The 17,114-nt window shown below is 44.5% G+C and overlaps 1 protein-coding gene across 2 annotated transcripts; it reads left to right on the top strand.

The window, feature by feature from the left end:
* The first annotated feature begins 3,667 nt into the window (after positions 1-3,667).
* Positions 3,668-16,518, top strand: ZNF330 (zinc finger protein 330). Of its 2 annotated transcripts, none has more exons than XM_045831153.1 (10): positions 3,668-3,838; positions 5,147-5,273; positions 7,398-7,417; positions 7,517-7,587; positions 9,641-9,720; positions 12,727-12,853; positions 13,321-13,425; positions 13,600-13,646; positions 14,508-14,625; positions 15,758-16,518. In XM_045831153.1, exons 2-10 carry the CDS (start codon positions 5,154-5,156, stop codon positions 16,027-16,029), a joined length of 960 nt encoding a protein of 319 aa, XP_045687109.1. In that variant the 5' UTR covers positions 3,668-3,838; positions 5,147-5,153; the 3' UTR covers positions 16,030-16,518. The 2 variants fall into 2 exon arrangements, with proteins under 2 accessions (XP_045687109.1, XP_045687110.1); XM_045831154.1 differs by having other exon boundaries at positions 3,668-3,847.
* Positions 16,519-17,114: the final 596 nt, after the last annotated feature.

Here is a 17,114-nt window from a genome sequence, read left to right as displayed (position 1 = left end):
GGAAGGGAGGGAGAAAGAGAGAGAGAGAGAGAGAGAAACATCAATGTGCAGTTGCTGGGGGCCGTGGCCTGCAACCCAGGCATGTGCCCTGACTGGGAATCGAACCTGCGATGCTTTGGTTCACAGCCCACGCTCAATCCACTGAGCTACACCAGCCAGGGCAATTTTACAGGAATTTTTTTGCTCAAAATAACCTACTAAATCGTACCAAGTAACACATAAAATCTAAAATAACACTTAATCACGCCCAGTTTTACGTTGAGTGTAACACCCTTATGCGCTCTCCGACCCTTCTGGTACTCAGGACCCATCCTGCTAACGATGCACAAAATAAATCAAGATACAGCGCAGATGCTCCCGGATACAGCGGCGGCGCAGAGTGGTGGGGCCTGACGCCCGCCCGGATGCTGCGCGGGGCTCCCAGGGAGGGAGGTGGGCAGGCGCTCTCACCGCAAGGGCGCGTTGCCTCTATATAAGGGCTCCCTGTGAAACAAACGCTGAAGGCTATTTTTACTTTTTTTCTGTAAAAGCAAAAATGCTCTTTGGATTTCTCTCGGTTAGTCAACATGGGTACTAGTGTAGGTCTTTTGTCCAAGTGAAGTGGTGTAACGTGAATTTTGAGTAGGGGGGGATACCAGTACACTAGAGCGGGTGCGACCTATTAGACATTTTAAGAAATATGAGGGAAATCGTAACCTTAAAAACAGGGGAATTGACTGTTGCTGAGCAAAATCGATTCTTCGTAAAAAGCAACAAATTGAGAATGGTCAATGGCTATTAAAAATATCAGAGTAAAATTCAGAAGGCCTCTTTGGTAGCAAGTAAAGAAGCTTTTATTTCCTGAAGTGGGAGGGCAGGAACGCTAGGCCTGGCACTTAATCCCACGTGTGGCAGAGCTCCAGCGGAGATTAACGACGACGCAGCCCAGTTAGGTTGGCTGGGCCAAGGTCAGAAGGCCCGACTGGAAAGGAACTCTGATACAATGGCCTGGGTCGAGACACCTGAAATACTTGAATCCCCAGACTCTCCTGGACTCTCTGAGTCAGCACATGGTCCGTGTTCCCGTTTAATGCCCGTGCTCCGGGCTCCCTTGAACACAATGCAGAGGCCTCTTCCTCCTTGTGGTTCAACCTGACCGCCAGGTCAATCACTTGGCTCTCTTTACAATGCAACCTGGCACAGTTACTTTATTTCATTTTTTGAAGCTTTTACTTGTTTATTTTTAGAGAGGGAAAAAAGAGAGAGAGAAAGATCGACTGGTTGCCTCTCACACATGCTCCAGCTGCGGAGCGGGTCCACAACCCAGGTATGTGCCCTGACTGGGAATCGAACCTTTCGAGTTGCAGGACGGCACTCAACCAACTGAGCCACGCCAGCCAGGGTTGGCAGTTATTTTAATCAGTGGCTACTAGGAAGGAGAGGGCCTGATCCTCAGAAGATTAGGGAGATGGATAACAGACTACGGTATCTCCAGGAGCAACATGGATGGGCACCAAACAAGGACACTCTGTTCAGTTTGCGTAATCATGAGAAATCAAGCAGTGCACGGCCAGGAACCGGAGAGCAGTGCTCCAGTAACGAGTCACAATTCTTTGCCCAGTTTTTAAGTCTGAGTCAGATTTTAGATCTGAAAACAATCAACAGAGGAAAGGCGAGATCCCCAGAGGAAGCCCTGGAGTATCACAAAAGAGGTACATGGTAATAATTTCCCCAGTCCTTCCCCAGAGGGTTCTTTGCAATTACTCTGGCTAACCACCTTGTGTTGGGAAAATGAGAACATCAAAACAGTTCTCAATGGCATGGCAGACACAGGGACTCACCTGCCTTCTAGAAAGCTTTCCATGAGAGAGATTTGCAAAACTGTTAAAGAATGCCAATCTTCTATGTTTTTTGTTTGGGAAAAGGTGGCTACTTTTTCCATATAAATATGTTATTTATACCAATATGTGATATATTTATGCAAATTATTTTTACTGAATCAGTAAATATAAACTTTTGTTTGAATATTTTTATATGGTAAATCTCAATAGACATAACCCCCCCACACAAAAGCTTGTTCGAGCCTTCAACTTTTAAGAGTTTTTAAGGGGTCCTGAGACAAAACAGGTTAAGAATTGCTGCAACAGACAACACCATAAGCCAAACCATCTGTGTAATCTTGGGACAAGTTGCGTGGTCTCTCTGCCCAAGTTCCTCGTGTGTAAAATTAGGAGCTAATACTGCACATGTAAAGTAATTAGAGTATCAGTAGCACAGAATGGCAGCTATACTGCCATTATTGATAGTATTATATTATCTCTGTGAAATAGGAGGCAAGAATACTGGTTGAAATTAATGGAGGAAAAGGTGGGTAGTTTAAGAAAAGATTCATTAAAGCCATGTGGAAAATGAAATGATAGTTCTGACGAGGAACATGTGGGAGGATTGAAGAACAATTATGAGAGCCTTGTGGAGGTTAGTGACTTTGGATTTAGAGTAAAATCATAATTACATAATTTACTTTTCCTTAACCACAGAAGTCCAGTGTAGGGGAAAAAACCAGAAAGGTGAGCTGTCAAATTGGGAATATTTCAGTCAGTTTGATCAGAAAGAAAATAAGGCATATTGCACTGAATGTGATAAACTGTGTTCTATAAACTGGGGGCTAAAGAAGGGAAGAAAGCAGAGAGAGGACTGATAGGAAATTGAGGGTCCAGAGATGTGAGGTCTTCTTTAGGAGGGAAGGCAGAGAGAGGGAGTCGGTAGGGTAGGAGGTGGGACAGCTTGTTGGAATGTTGGACTTCGTGGTCCTGCGAGTGGGTGCCTGCACTGGGGCTGACGGAGGTGGTGGCTCCCAGAGAAGAAATCCAGACCCCAAGAGCGTGCGTCTTCCATTTTGATGTTAATGCAACTCTGGGTGATGGCAGAAGTTGGAGTCAAAATCCAAATCTTTCCATCACTACCTTGTGGGTAAAAAACAGCAACAATGAAGGATAACAGGTAGCATGGCTGCACGGAACGGAGTTATAATTATCTGTGTGAGACACTGTGAGCCAGGGGCGGACCCCACCCCCTAAGCCCAGGAGGAAGCCTGGGGAAATGACACTTCGGAGAGCCTAAGCAGCCTTTGCCCGGGATTGGACGTTAGGGTTCAGTGAAAGGAGGGTAGCCCACTCTGGATCCCCAGAATGGGGCAGAAGCTGTTCACAAAAGAACGGACTTCCAGAAGGCCCGCAGGAAACGTGAGACACGGGAGGGTTTCCCCGGGCAACTCAAGACGCAGCTTGTGCAGCAAACAAGAGAAACGGGATGGGAGGAATCGGGGGTGGAGAGTTCCTTAAAGAATTAAGGCCAGAGTTTTCTGTTTGAGTCAACTGATGCAGTACCAAGTTTGCGAGTTCATCTACCAGAAAGGAAGATTTTTTCTCTTCCTTTAGATTTCTCCTTTTCTGAAAAAATAAAATTGAAGGAACCTTCCCATCCCCTCATGCCCTGCGCTCTCATCTTTCCTCCTCTCGGGGCTCCGCCCACTTCCTGTCGGGCCCTCCCACAAGGAAGGGGAGCCCCGCCCCCTCCCCGCCAGTCGTGCTCTGCTGCGGGAATGGGAGGAACCCGGGCGGAGCCAACAGAAGTGGGCGGGCTCTTTCCTGCCTACGCGCTGTCGTAGGACGCTGCTGACGTCAGAGGACATCCGGTCCGGCTCCTAGTGTCCCAAAGTGACTGTGTCTTCCTTCTTGGGGTCTCAGTGCCTGCTAACCCCGAATCGTGGTCCGCGAGCCGGATTTGCAGTTGCCGCGGGCCGGCGCCACGCCACTCCCTGTGCCTGTGCCCCCGGAGTGCGCCCGCCCTCCCCGCCTGGGTGAGCGAGGTCGGCCCGGAGCGCGCGCGAGGGAGGGTGTCCCGCGGGCGGGTGACGCCGTGGGTTCCCCGAGCCGCGTGGCACCTCCGCCGTCTCCCCTGGCCGCTGGGTGTTCCGACGGCAGGCTTTCCCTCCAAAACTGCAGTGACCCCGTGCCTGTTTCCTCTTTTGGTGACACGGACCGTGTTCTGAAGTCGGAGCATTACTGGAGTAGGGCTTGAACCCACCCACATAAAGCTGAGAAAAAGAATTGGCTCTTTAAATGTCCAAACCAAACTGGAGAGAAAAAAAAAATGAGGCTCAGTTTTCTCCGCGGATTCTCCCCTGGGACTGTAGAAAATACATCCGTATTATCACCCCGTGATTATTTTCTGAGCTCTGTTGGCCATAACAGTACACGGTTTCTTTTCACCTTGTAGATTTTGTCATTTTAAGTACTGGAAGGGTGACCTAGTGGGCTTGGACATAACTTAAGGAACCAGTTACTAAATTACATGAATTGATTTGTCTATATTTTTAAGTCGCAACTTCCCATCACTTGGTTTTTGATTGGATATTCTAACATAAAAGTTGAAACCTTTTTCTAACATAAAAGTAGAAAAAACTTAGTGACCTTCGTATTGTTTCCAGTACAAGCAGGTGCATGATTTTGCTGTGTTGTAATAGGCTCTTTTGAATCAGCAGTGTAAATCTCTTAGAGGTGTGCTTTCCTGAAACTCTGCCCATGTGTCATGGACGCGCTTTGATTTTTGAATGAGAATGTTCATGTCTTCAGGGAGGTTGTATGTCACAGTCACCAGTGAAATTTGAGCCTGCCCTTGGACATTTAGAATTTGTAGATGGTAAGGCCTAGATGTCCTAATCTGTATTTTTAGGAATTTCTGCAGTTGAGTTTTGAGAATCACTCTTAGAAAAGACTTAAAAAATGTGTATTTTGAAGAATATTAAGAAATTTGAGATTCAGATTTAAAAGCAACCATATAGCTAGCTACTCATTCGTTAGCGTTCTCTCTTCATCGAGTGCTGAATAGAGCCAGGCAGGCCTGGGAGGCAAACAGGGTCAAGAAGGATAGGGCTGGAGTCCTCAGGGAACTGGTAGTTTTCAGATCAATGAAAAGCCAAATAAAGATATGTTATTTATTGACACGTTTTTTCAAAGGCAGGTTCAGTGCAGTTCTTTCTACGAAGTGGGGTAGTTCTTTCAACTAAGTGATGAAAGCGGGTTTTAAATTCTAATGAGATTAAGTTTCTTAGTTCATTTAAAATAGCAGCCTGACAGTTATATCCTCTGTTCTCTTGTGTTGAAAGGGGCAAGATGCCCAAGAAAAAGACCGGTGCGCGGAAGAAGGCCGAGAACCGCCGGGAGCGGGAGAAGCAGCTCCGGGCGCTGAGAGGCACCGTGGATTTAGCCAAGCACCCGTGCAATGCGTCCATGGTAACAGCTTTCATGACAGCGGTTGATAGTTGAAAAACTATCAAGATGTCAGTTATCTGAAAAACGCCTGAGTACAATTTTAGTGAATACAGTGTTGCTGGGTGTATTTTATGGAATTTGGAATCTGTGTTCGAGGTCTTCCCATTGTTTTCATTAACACTGAGAGGCGATGCATTTTGTTTGATTTTATCTTATTTATAAAGCCTAGAAGCCCTGGCTGGCGTAACTCAGTGGATTGAGTGCGGGCTGGGAACCAGTGTGTCCCAGGTTCGATTTCCAGCCAGGGTACATTCCTGGGTTGCAGGCCATAACCCCCAGCAACCGCACATTGATGATTCTCTCTCTCTCTCTCTCTCTCTCTCTCTCTCTCTCTCTCTCTCTCTCTCTCTCTCTCTCTCTCTCTCTCTCCCCTCCCTCCCTCCCTTCCCTCTGTGAAAATAAATAAAATCTTTAAAAAAAAAAAAGCCTAGCACATTACCCACAGCCGTGGCTACTGCTGGTGATGAATCGGTCTTGACCAAGAGTATATACTAGGATCTCTGCGGAGAATTTTCCAGCCTCTCTCCCCTTAATCCAGGCTGTCCCATCAGTTGGAGCCTTTTCCTCTTTTGCCATTTCTCTCCGCGAGTCTTTTTAACTCATTTGGTTTCCCTTTCCTAAACTTTCCACGGTTCTTGACATCTCTTGTTTCCTGTTCCACTACCTCCTTCTCTTGTGCCAAGTGGATCAGTCCTGATCATTTCTGGGCTTCTGTGGTCAGGGCTGGGAAAAGCAGGAGATTATTTATGCCGGCCGGCATTCCTCCTTTCTGCCTTTGACCGTGTTTTTCTGCGTTGTCCCACATTGCCCTGGTTCTGCTCCTCTCTGCTTGTGCTGTCACCACCATCCCTCTTTTTTCTTCCTTTGTTTCATCAAAGGCATAGGAAGTGTTTGTAATTCCACAGCTGCTGTGCATCTGCTCTGTGCCAGGTACTGTTTTAGGCCCTGTGGGGGGTACAAGGGTGAGTGACACGGTCCTGTTTCCGCAGGCTCGTGGGTCAGCTGCTCTGTGCATTACGTGAGAACTCTTTGTGTGTTAACACCAAGCCCACGTGAGGAACCAGGTCGAAGTAGAGTTTATTGGGTGAATAGTGGACTGACGTGTGCAGTTGGGCAGGGCAAGGGTATAGTGCAACACAGGACAACTGGAACCTGGAACCGCCTGGGAGTTTTGTCTTTTGCCTGTTAGTTCTGTTTGCTCAGGCTGCCCCACTCCGTTTGTTTGGGTTCATCATAGGCACTGGTGGCTCGCGTGTCTCACATCACATGCTGTTGCCCACGGAGAGGAAAGAACTCTGATACTTTGGACTTGGGCAGGTGCCATTTCCAGGACTAACATTTATGGCTGGGGTGGGTGATGGGGAGGCAGGACCCCAGAGCACAGCACAGTGGCGACTCCCTTCAGTGTGTCAGGGCCATTTCTAGAGACAAGGGGTGTGGGGCAGACAAAACGAGAAGTGACTCAAGAAGCAAGTACAGATGATGACAGCCAGACTTGGGTAAGCGTTGGAGTAGGGGTGCAGTTAGGATGCAGGGGGCAGAGGTGAGTGTGGGTGGGTACAGTTCACAGAAGGGGAGGGGTCATCACCAGAGCTTCCAGCAGGTAGAGGCTGGGGAGGGACTCTTCAGGGCAGAGCGCTAGAATAAGCAAGGCACAGAAGAGAGAACAGGCATGTTCTGAGAAGGGCTGACAGAAAGTGCCCTGAATCTAAGGAGGATGAGTGGATTGAAAAGAGGTTAGGGACCAGATTGTTGAGAATGTTTAATAACATGTTTAAAATTCTGGATTTTCTGTAAGCTTTATTACATTGTATTCACTAGGGTTTCTGATGTTTGTTCTTCATTTGTGTGATTCGCTAAAAAAGCAACTACCTCTGAATTTACCTTCTTTTGTGAAAATACCACTGCTTTCTCTAGTGTGGTGTGCCCAAGGCACACCTCTGTGGTATGGATGCTCTTGTATGCTGGGGGAGTCAGAGGGTTTGGGGAGGTGTCACTTATATCATAACATGTTATTCTTTATAATGCAAGTAAGTTTGCAGTTTTCAGCCAGTAGTAAATTAATGTCTTATTTTTATTTTACAGGAATGTGATAAGTGTCAGAGGTAAATTTTAATTTATTTTTCTATCTATATCTAATTATATAGATCCTGTGATCTTTTGTCTGATATTTACTGTATTTAAATTTTTTTTTATATGACAAGGCGGCAGAAGAATAGAGCATTTTGCTACTTCTGTAATTCTGTGCAGAAGTTACCGATCTGTGCGCAGTGTGGTAAGTATGTGTTACTTGAGGGCACCTGCCTTTGCTTTTATCTGACATTGGTTTGCAGTTAATCAATATGAAGCTGATCATTGTTTGCAATAATGTCATGCCTCACCACAAGTAAAATAACAAAATGTTATTTGGCCCGCCAAATCACTATCAAGTCTCGGTTTTGTCTTCGACATAATGCTGGCAGATGACTCAGATACAGGCTAGATACAGGTTACCAACATGCTTTTCAAACGTAAAAGGTCAGATATCAGACTAATGATATTGGGGGTTCCTGACTCTCTAATGCTGTTACCCTCAGTCTTGTCCATAGTGTTTATTTTTCTACATTTTGATTCCTGTGGATACTGCCTGCAGTATGTTAGACCATGGGGAATAATTTCGTCCCACATTTACCTGGTGCCAGTTTTTGTGAGTAGTTATTTTTCTGTTTGGCGTTCGGCATATGATTCTTGAGTTTTCTCACATGGATTCCCACGTTACTGGAATGGAGTTCCTAAGCCACATACATACTCAGTTCCCAAGTATAAGTGGAAACTTGCATTAAGAATAAGTGATCGTTCAGAGTAAAACTAAATGGCAGTTCGCAGAACAAGTTTGGTGTTTGTCAAATGGTCCTCCTCAGAACCCATGAGATATTAGCAAGTATTTCTTAGCACACTGTGTACATTTGAGAAATGCAGCATGTTTCTCCCCTTCCTTCCCATCGGGGAGGTTTCTGTTACATGGTTTCTGAAGACCTGCAGGAGAGAAGTAGGGTGACCCTCTCTAAACTTCTATTTGAGCAAATACCCCTTCTGGTTTTGGGATAATAGGTTCAAATGGAACACATCTGGGATATGCTCATTTGAATGGGTTTACGTATGATAATAGTGCAGAAAGTTTAGAGCTATATCCCTCAACATTTCTAGTGTAGTTGTAGCTTTCGCAGAAGATGTTAATGAAAGACATAATTAATGAAAAAGAGAATGCTGGTTTAGATAGCCCACTGATCTGCCAATTTTTATATCCCTTTTTACAAAAGAAATGAATGTACAGTACGAAAACAGTTTATGGGGAAGATTAAATTCTTGCTGGGACCTCCCCATAATTTCAGTGCTACTGAGCGTAAGTTTTGTCGTGCTGTATTTGGGTGCATTTCCCGCTTGCTGATTTCTGTGCTGAGTGTTAGACGGGACCGCTGGGTGGCTGTCGCCTCTCATTTCCAGTGTCTCTTCCTTCCCATTTCCTGTCGTCTGGCTCTGCTCCTCGGGCGGTCAGGACAATGGAAAACCGAGTACCTTCTGTTTCTTTCATGTTCCACTTTGTGGAGTGTGAAGTGGGTGATTAATATGTCATCATTAATCTTTACGTAGTATATGATAAGCGAATTTCCTGACAGTGTTTCGGGTTGGTAATCTGCTGCTACAGCAGAGTTTATGTGGCTGTGTTGTGATGTTAGCTCTATCACCCTACTCCTGGTTTTTGTGTCCATTTGGGGACTGTTTGAAAATTTTGTTGGAGAAATGTTTACTTGGAGGCTATGTTTGTAAATTTTTACATATGAATACATTTGAAAAGGGAACCAGGTAAGATGCATAATCACAGTTTGGTTTGGTTTGAGATGTTTTGTAGGAAGAGATAAGCAAAAACTTTAAATCAGACAGTTTTTATTGTGAATTATGAAATGGTAAATTCATTTTAAATCATATCTTTTTAAAATATGTTTTAATTCATCTGAAAATTCACCAGATTTTAAACTGCTGTAATGATGGTTAGGTTACAAAGCATAACCTGAATTTTCTGATTTTACTACAGATAGGAATTAACATACACCTATAACTTTAGTGTGCTTATAGATTTTTAATAAATTTTTAATCTCAAAAGGTTTGACTCAGATAATGAGATCTTTGTTATATCCATTTTCTATTTTTGGTTATGTAAGCAGTAAACTGTTCATTTTTGTCCATTTAAAATTATCGCCATAGGACCTTAGGCTGGTAAGAGAAGAATCAATGAACACTTGCACGTACTACTTTGCAAGGCTCATAGTGCCAATTTGTTTCTTTCCCAGGGAAGACCAAGTGCATGATGAAGTCATCAGACTGTGTCATAAAGCATGCTGGTGTGTACAGTACCGGCCTGGCGATGGTGGTAAGCTTGTCCTCTGCTCCAAGACCAGTGATTTTCAACTGGGGTGCTGCGGGAGTTTGTAAAATGTGCAGTGCCTGGGTATTTAGTCAGCGGCACTGACCTCCTTTCCCTTAGATTGGCAAACAACAAATGTCAACAGCCAACACGAAAACAGCCATCTGGTGTGAGTAAATCAGAATTATACTTTTTTTTGCCAGATTCGCTAAAAATACATTTTTTGGTGTGCTTCAGAATTTTAGCAGTTAGTGGAGGTGTGTCATGAGGAGAAAAGGTTGAGAGTCACTGTCTCAGACTAGTAGGTGTCTGGTGATAAGAAAATGTCGTTCTGATCAGAGGTGGTTTTTTGTAACCGCTGTGTTTTATAACCAGATAATCATAGCTTTGTCCCTTGGTTCAATCAGTCTGTAGTTATCTAGATTATCTAGAAACATGCCACTTGTTTTTGATTGCTTCCTTATTTTCTTATTTGGAAACATACAAGGAATGAAAACTTATTTAATGTTGGCTTAAACAGAAATTCATTTGTCGTTGGTACCTTTCTAATGTGTCTTAATCAGACTTCATCGAACGTCACGCTGAAAGCCCTGTTCAGGCTTTTGGTTAAATAAGCAGCTTGGTTCCAAGAGAACCTACAGTTCATAGTTTTTTAAAGCTTTCTATTTCCAAAAAAGTATATATTTAATATAGTTTTATATAATTTCTTCATTACATGTATAATTTTCTAAGGAAATTTATTGTTTTAAATAATAAAACATGTTTTGTGTGATGTATTTTGCTATTTTTTTACTAAAAAGTTATTCTTTTAACCATTTGCACTGTACTGTGTGATTTTATGCTCTGGTCCAAATTTCAGTCCACAATGAAAATAATACTGTTTTAGTCAACCAGAATATTTTATTTGTAGTAACTTTCCAAGAACACATAATTTTTCATTAAGAAGCAGATCTTTATTTGATATATTTCATGTATGCTTATCTTACAGATGCAAGGAGCCAGAATTCATAATCATATTGTGAATTCCTCTTTATTTTAAATATAGGATTGTCAATGTTATGTTTCAAAAACCAATCAGATTCAAAACCCATCATAATCTTTCTTGGTAGCTTGCTAATGTCTGCATTTATCAAACACTCCTTAATTCACTGAGTTGTATGAGGCTTTATGATCTTTTCTTACATGAAGAAAACATTAAAGTAAAATCAGGAGTCATTAGTTATAAATTCTAGAAAGATGATTTGCCCGTGAGGATTCCCTCTCCTTTCCCTCTTCTCCAACCTGCTTTGCCCTCAGGGCCGGACTGGACCATGGCGCTCTCCCCTCGTTGCTGCCCTTTGGTTCGGCCAACGAGAGGCCCTGGCGGGACACCTGAAGACGGAAGGACAGTGCCATCTGGGTCTTTATTCTCCCAGCTCACTGCGACCAGGCTGTCCTGGTTTGGATGTGGCTTGGCACAGTTCCTCTCCATATGGCTGAGTAACCCTCTCCATATGGCTCTCTCTTGGGGTTCTGGTAACTCCTTCTCTTCCCCTTGTCGCTTCAGGCCCAGGGGTGGTACCTGCGTCACCCCGCGATGTTTTTTCTGTGCCTGTCCCTGACCTTGGTAACTGATCTCTGAGCCCCCCGGACTGTGCGGTGTGGTGTGCCGTCTCTGCATTGTCGGGCCCGGAGTAGTTCAGGGGACATTGGAGGGTTTGGTCGCTACCCCGACAATCCATTTTCACAAGTCATACAACATTTTTCCTGTTTGTTCTATAGGATTTCTATCACAGAGCCTTGAGTGGTATACCACTGAACTGAGGTTCAGAAGACCTGGATTTAAATCTCAGCTCCTCTGTGACGCAGCTCATGCCCCTGGCCCTGCTCTGTAGAGGGAAGACCGTCCAGTCCATTAAGATTTGTCCTAGCTCTTAGCAGTCTGTTGACCTCAGCTCATTGGACAATGTAGTCTCACTATCCTACTTCGTGTAGAATTGGAGCGTCTTACTCTATCATTTAGTTCTGCAGTTGTTACTGTATTTTACTTTAATTTCTTTCACAAAGAAACATGATCATTGATTTAAAGCATAAGTTGCCTTAGGAGAAAAAAAGACGTTGACAGAAGCTTAATATTTTCTCTAAGTTATTCTAGAAATTTTCTGAAGTGGGAAATACTAGTATTTGCAAACACTCGGTTTAGTTGCTGGAATGGCCGTGGACAAGGGCGCTTGAGCCCCGGGCCCCGGGCCGCATCGGAACCGGAGCTCCGTCCGAGGCCGCACTCGGGCCCCTGGACTGACCGCGGTGCTTGGTGTTGGGGTCAGTGCGCAGCTTCCCCGGCTGCTTTTTCTTTGGATGTTTAGCTCAGGTCTGTGTGTTACCGACAGCCCCTGGTGCAGTAGTTTTCAGAGAACCCCTTTAACTCCGGCTTAAAGAGGAAAAGTTTGTCTTTGGTGGAGCTCCCCACTGTCACTGAAGGTTGATCAGTGCTCAGTGTGCACAACTTTGATGGTGATTTTCAGCCTTTTACATCTCATGGCACACATTAACTAACTAGTAAAATTCTGCAGCACACCAAAGGCGTATTTGTTGCTGATCTGACCAAAACCAAAAATAGCTGTTTTGTATTGAATTTCAAAAAAAAGTAAATGACAATGGTAATTACCTACTCTCTTTGCTCCAAAGTGACTTTTTAAAAAATCAGGTGCCTATATTTGTATATAAGGATTTCTGGTACGAAGAATTAACCAATCAGATGGAACCTAAATATGTGATGTGACCAATGAGATGCAACTATTACGTGACCTCTATATTTATGGTTCAGGACGGCATTCACACAGACGTCTTTTGTTGTGTTGGCTGTTGTCATTTCTTAAGCTGACAGTCTAAGAGAAAAGAGGTCCATGCCCCTAAGTAGTCAGGTATTGTATATTTAAAAAATTCTGTGGCACACCTGTTGAAAATTGTTGCGTTAGATAATGGTTGCAGTCATTCAAGTGACAATGATTAATTTTTTTGTCTTGGTTGCAGGGTGCAATATGTGACTTCTGTGAAGCTTGGGTCTGCCACGGCAGGAAATGTCTCAGCATGCACGCCTGCGCCTGCCCTCTTACTGACGCCGAGTGCGTGGAGTGCGAACGAGGTGTCTGGGACCACGGTGAGTGCGCACACACAGGAGTGGCTGTTGCTCCGAGGGAAGGCCGACTTTGAGGCATACTGGATACCCTTTTTAAGACTCTTTTGGGGATACTGTCATCCCTCACTGCTGGCACTGTTTTGCTTATCAGTGTGGTTGGAAAAGGGATTTCCACTAGCAGTAGTGGTCCAAGCTGGTAGCTAGGATTATTGACCGAAATAGGCAAGGCGGGGGGGAAGCAACAGGAGAGCCAGCGTCTCTGAGCATCGGGTTACGCACGTGCAGCAGGGGGTCGTGGGGGTCCTCCGTCTTGTGGCTCATTTCGGCAGTTTTCACGTAGCCTTTGCCAGAACAGAGAACTCCTGGGTCATCCTGGTGTCAGCCTGAAATAACTCGCCATCCTTTTCGAGCAGTTCCATAGATAATGAGTTTTTTAAATTAAAGCTTATCATGTTTACATTTTTGGGTTTTGTTTTTTAATCTAACAGGAGGCAGAATATTCAGTTGTTCCTTTTGCCAAAACTTTCTCTGTGAAGATGATCAATTTGAACATCAAGCCAGCTGCCAGGTTTTAGAGGCGGAAACATTTAAGTGTAAGTTTTTATATAGTAGATGTTCTTTATACCCAAGTTTCTTAACAGTCTTCAGTGTTCAAACAGGGAAAAAGGATCAATTCTGTGGGATTTGTCTTAGAGCAAGTACAAATCAGCGGGAAATAGTGTTTTTATTCCAGGTTTGAACCTGGCTGTATGTGGTTTTCCCCACAGGCGTTTCATGCAACCGGCTCGGCCAGCATTCTTGTCTTCGTTGTAAGGTACATTCGTGTGTTTTTTACTGTTAGGTTTTGTTTTCAATCCCCATTCTTCATGGCCGTTCCTCGGGTTCCTTTTAGTTATTATATTATTCCCCATTCTACACGGATCCTTAAACATTTAGTTTAGTTCTTTTATTCTAGAGATTGTGGAATTGAGGAAGCTCAGTGACTTTCCGCAGGCCATCGGCGGGCCTTGCCTCCGCGTGGACCCCGGTGCGCTCTGGTCTCAGCTGGGGTTTGTGCACCTGAGGTTTCCGGGGGACAGTCTGACCACAGTGGTGGGGGCGTGTTTTAAGTAATTAACATTCTCTGGTGCTTGCTCGCACCCCTAACCCACTGTTCCTCCTCTCCCCACTCTTCCCCAGTTCTGTGTGCGCCGTTGCCTCTGCCTTAGCCTCCTCTTCGGTCTTTGCCGCGCCCCCGTTCTCCTTCAGGTCTCAGCTGGGTCCTCCTGTTTTCTTTCCCGGACCCTGCGTGGGGTTGCGTGCCCCTCCTCTGCGCCTCTGTTGCAGTGCGCAGCGTTGTCTCACGGTAGCCTCTCTGCCCGCGTGTGCCCGCAGTTAGAGTGCACCTGGGGAGGTGGGCTCTTCACCAAGCGTCATCAGGGCTTTGTGAGCGCCGGGGTGTTTGGGAACGAGTAAATGTGTGCACGCCATCCCCTGAGGAGAGTTTCGGCCTCGGGCCGGGCTGTAGGCCTGAAGAGTCCTGGGAAAGACCTTTCCCTCATGAGATGAAGATCAGGAGTGGGCCAGTCCGAACAGAAGTCCTGATCTCTGCCCTAACAAGTCATGTGTTTAAATCTCCTTGGTTGCGTATTTTTAGAATGACTTTGTTTTTGTTTATTTTTCTTTCCCTGTGGAGGCCTGTTTCTGTGATGACCACACAAGGAGCAAGGTGTTCAAGCAGGAGAAGGGCAAGCAGCCGCCCTGCCCGAAGTGCGGCCACGAGACCCAGGAGACCAAGGACCTCAGCATGTCAAGTAAGGCCCTTCCGCCGAGTCCGGGGGTGGGTTTTGCTTTCACGCTTAGAAAAGATTTATCTCCTTTTTCTCTTTCTGTTTTTGTTTTGCCTCTTCCTATTTGAAAAGATGAATGTGTTCTCTTAAGGAAGTGGAATTTTATAGCCTTGGAAAATATATGGGTAAAATTTCTCAATTTAACTTAAGAAATATACCATCGTTCACTTGGATAGTTGACATTTGCCTCAGCTAATGACATGGTGAATACTGAAATTTAGGACTGAAAAAAGTAGTTTTTCTATTTTTGCTGAGGCTTCCCTGTTAAATAATTGAGTAGCTATAAATCCTTGATACTCCAGTGCTGGTAATCTTGAGTACTCGAGAATTGGAATTCGTTCTGAAGCTGTTCCTCGGTGTGTCGTGGTGGAGCAGCTGTGCCGTGTCACTGCTGCGGGAAACTGCTTTCTGGTCCCCGTGTAGCCTTTCCGTGCAGGAGTAAGACTGGCGTCATACCCGTTTACAGTAATGCAACTAACGGTTTGTTAAAGAGAATTTGACTCTTTACCAAACATATCAGAATGGAACCATAGTTCTAAATGATGGTTTAATCAAGGATACACTTGTACAAGGAGGTGAGACTGAAGATTTTGCTGATTTCTTTGCACGAAACTTTGCGTTGCCAGTAAGAAGAAACGAAAGCTTTGCCTTCTAGGGCATCTCAGTTACAAAGTTGCTCTCGAGAAAAACACAGTGATGTGAAGTCAGCTTTTCTGATTTGAAAATCAACTTTTTAATTGATCAAATGAAGTGCATTTTAATTTTTAACATGCCTTAGTTAACTTGCATTTGGAGAGTGCTGTTCTTGGTTTTCCAACTTTTTCTAGATTTAATAAATGACAGCATCCCCTTTACTGTTTGTGACGTGTGGTGTGTGTGTAGACTCCAAGTAGGATATAACGGATGGTTGTTTTTTAAGGTCTTTTTTCTTTCCAATTAAATACTAAGTTAGGAAATTAGAAAGAATGTGGCTTACTTTTTCACTTGGGAGGAAGAGGCAGCCAATCAGGTTCGTGTGCCTGTATGTCGTGGAGGGACACGAGGGGGCAGAGAATGGGGACGAATAAGGTGCCGTGTTCTCATCTGTGTTTTGCAGCACGCTCCCTGAAGTTTGGCAGGCAGACTGGGGGTGAGGAGGGAGACGGAGCTTCCGGGTACGACGCCTATTGGAAGAACCTTTCCTCTGATAAGTATGGTGACACCAGCTACCACGATGAGGAGGATGACTACGAAGCAGAGGATGATGAAGAGGAAGAAGACGAAGGCGGAAAGGATTCAGATGCTGAGTCATCAGATTTGTTCACTAATTTAAACTTAGGAAGGACCTACGCCAGTGGCTATGCGCACTATGAGGAACAGGAGAGCTAGGAGGGCCGCCTGCCCCCTGGTGACCCTGTCTGAGGGCAAATGCGCGGGAAGGCCTGTGCGTGATGAATTGCGTGAGGATGTTCAGCAGTACTGTCACGTAGCCGTGTGTAGAAGTCACAGTTACTAGGGCAAGGAGCAGGGCGTAGCATTTTTATAGGAAATGATAATCAGGCTTATAGTGTAAGAAAAATGAATTTCAAAGGTAAGATATTTATTAATATAAACAATGAAGCATCATGGATTGGATTTTTACTGATTTCAGTAATCTGGTAGGCTTTGCCAATTAGATACATAGATAGGATAAAGGAATAGGAGGGTAATATATATGAAATTAAATTGCTGTTTTTATGAAAAACACTGCTTATGAATTTATTCTGACTTTTTAATATATAATGGGTAAAATGAATCATTGTATTTTTCTTTGTATGTCCCCAGGATACATATCAGATGTTATGTGCTAAATTTTCATTAAATCTTCACATTATCTTACATACTCGTGATATGTGTGCTGTAGCAGTTGATTGATTTATTTCTTCACAGTGTATTTTTTGAACAGTACCTGTTAGTGCGGAAATGTTTAGACAAGGGTGGCTCCATAGCCAGTTTTCAGACACTTGGTCAGAAATAGTGTTACACAGATGCTTTACCCAGGAAATTCCATTTCTTTTTGAATAAATCTAGTATTACAGTACATACTTTTGATATTTAATTTCTTGTTTTAGATTTTTTAAACTTTGGAAAGCATTCTAATATTCTTGTACAGTCTGCTTCATTTTTTGTCTAATATGCAGAACAAGTAGCAGAGACTCGTATCGTGGCAGACACACAGTTGCGCGGACAGACACCGTCCTCTTGGTGGAGGCGGGTGGCGGGCAGCTGCCGACACAAGACCCAGTTGTTACAACTGAACGCTGGCAGTGAGTCGGGGCGGAGCGGGAGAAGGGAATGCATTACCGGACCGGCTGGCGTTTGGGACGTACGGAGACAATTGTAGCTCCGAGGAAGGCAGGGTTGGGTGGTTACTGCTGACCGTCCTTATTCTATGGAAACATAATGAGCAGCTGAGGGGAACGACGGGCCACGGG

The sequence above is a fragment of the Phyllostomus hastatus genome, unplaced genomic scaffold, assembly GCF_019186645.2.
Source record: "Phyllostomus hastatus isolate PE091 unplaced genomic scaffold, TTU_PhHast_1.1 phas_contig_159, whole genome shotgun sequence".
Taxonomy (NCBI): Eukaryota; Metazoa; Chordata; class Mammalia; order Chiroptera; family Phyllostomidae; genus Phyllostomus; species Phyllostomus hastatus.
This window is presented reverse-complemented; position numbering and strand designations above follow the sequence as displayed.

Bases quoted from the DNA above. Each gene is read 5' to 3' on its own strand.
- ZNF330 (XM_045831153.1), top strand. From the start codon at position 5,154: ATGCCCAAGAAAAAGACCGGTGCGCGGAAGAAGGCCGAGAACCGCCGG. The intron at 12,854-13,320 runs GTGAGTGCGCAC...TTAATCTAACAG, and splicing joins ACGAGGTGTCTGGGACCACG to GAGGCAGAATATTCAGTTGT. The intron at 13,426-13,599 runs GTAAGTTTTTAT...TTTTCCCCACAG, and splicing joins AGAGGCGGAAACATTTAAGT to GCGTTTCATGCAACCGGCTC.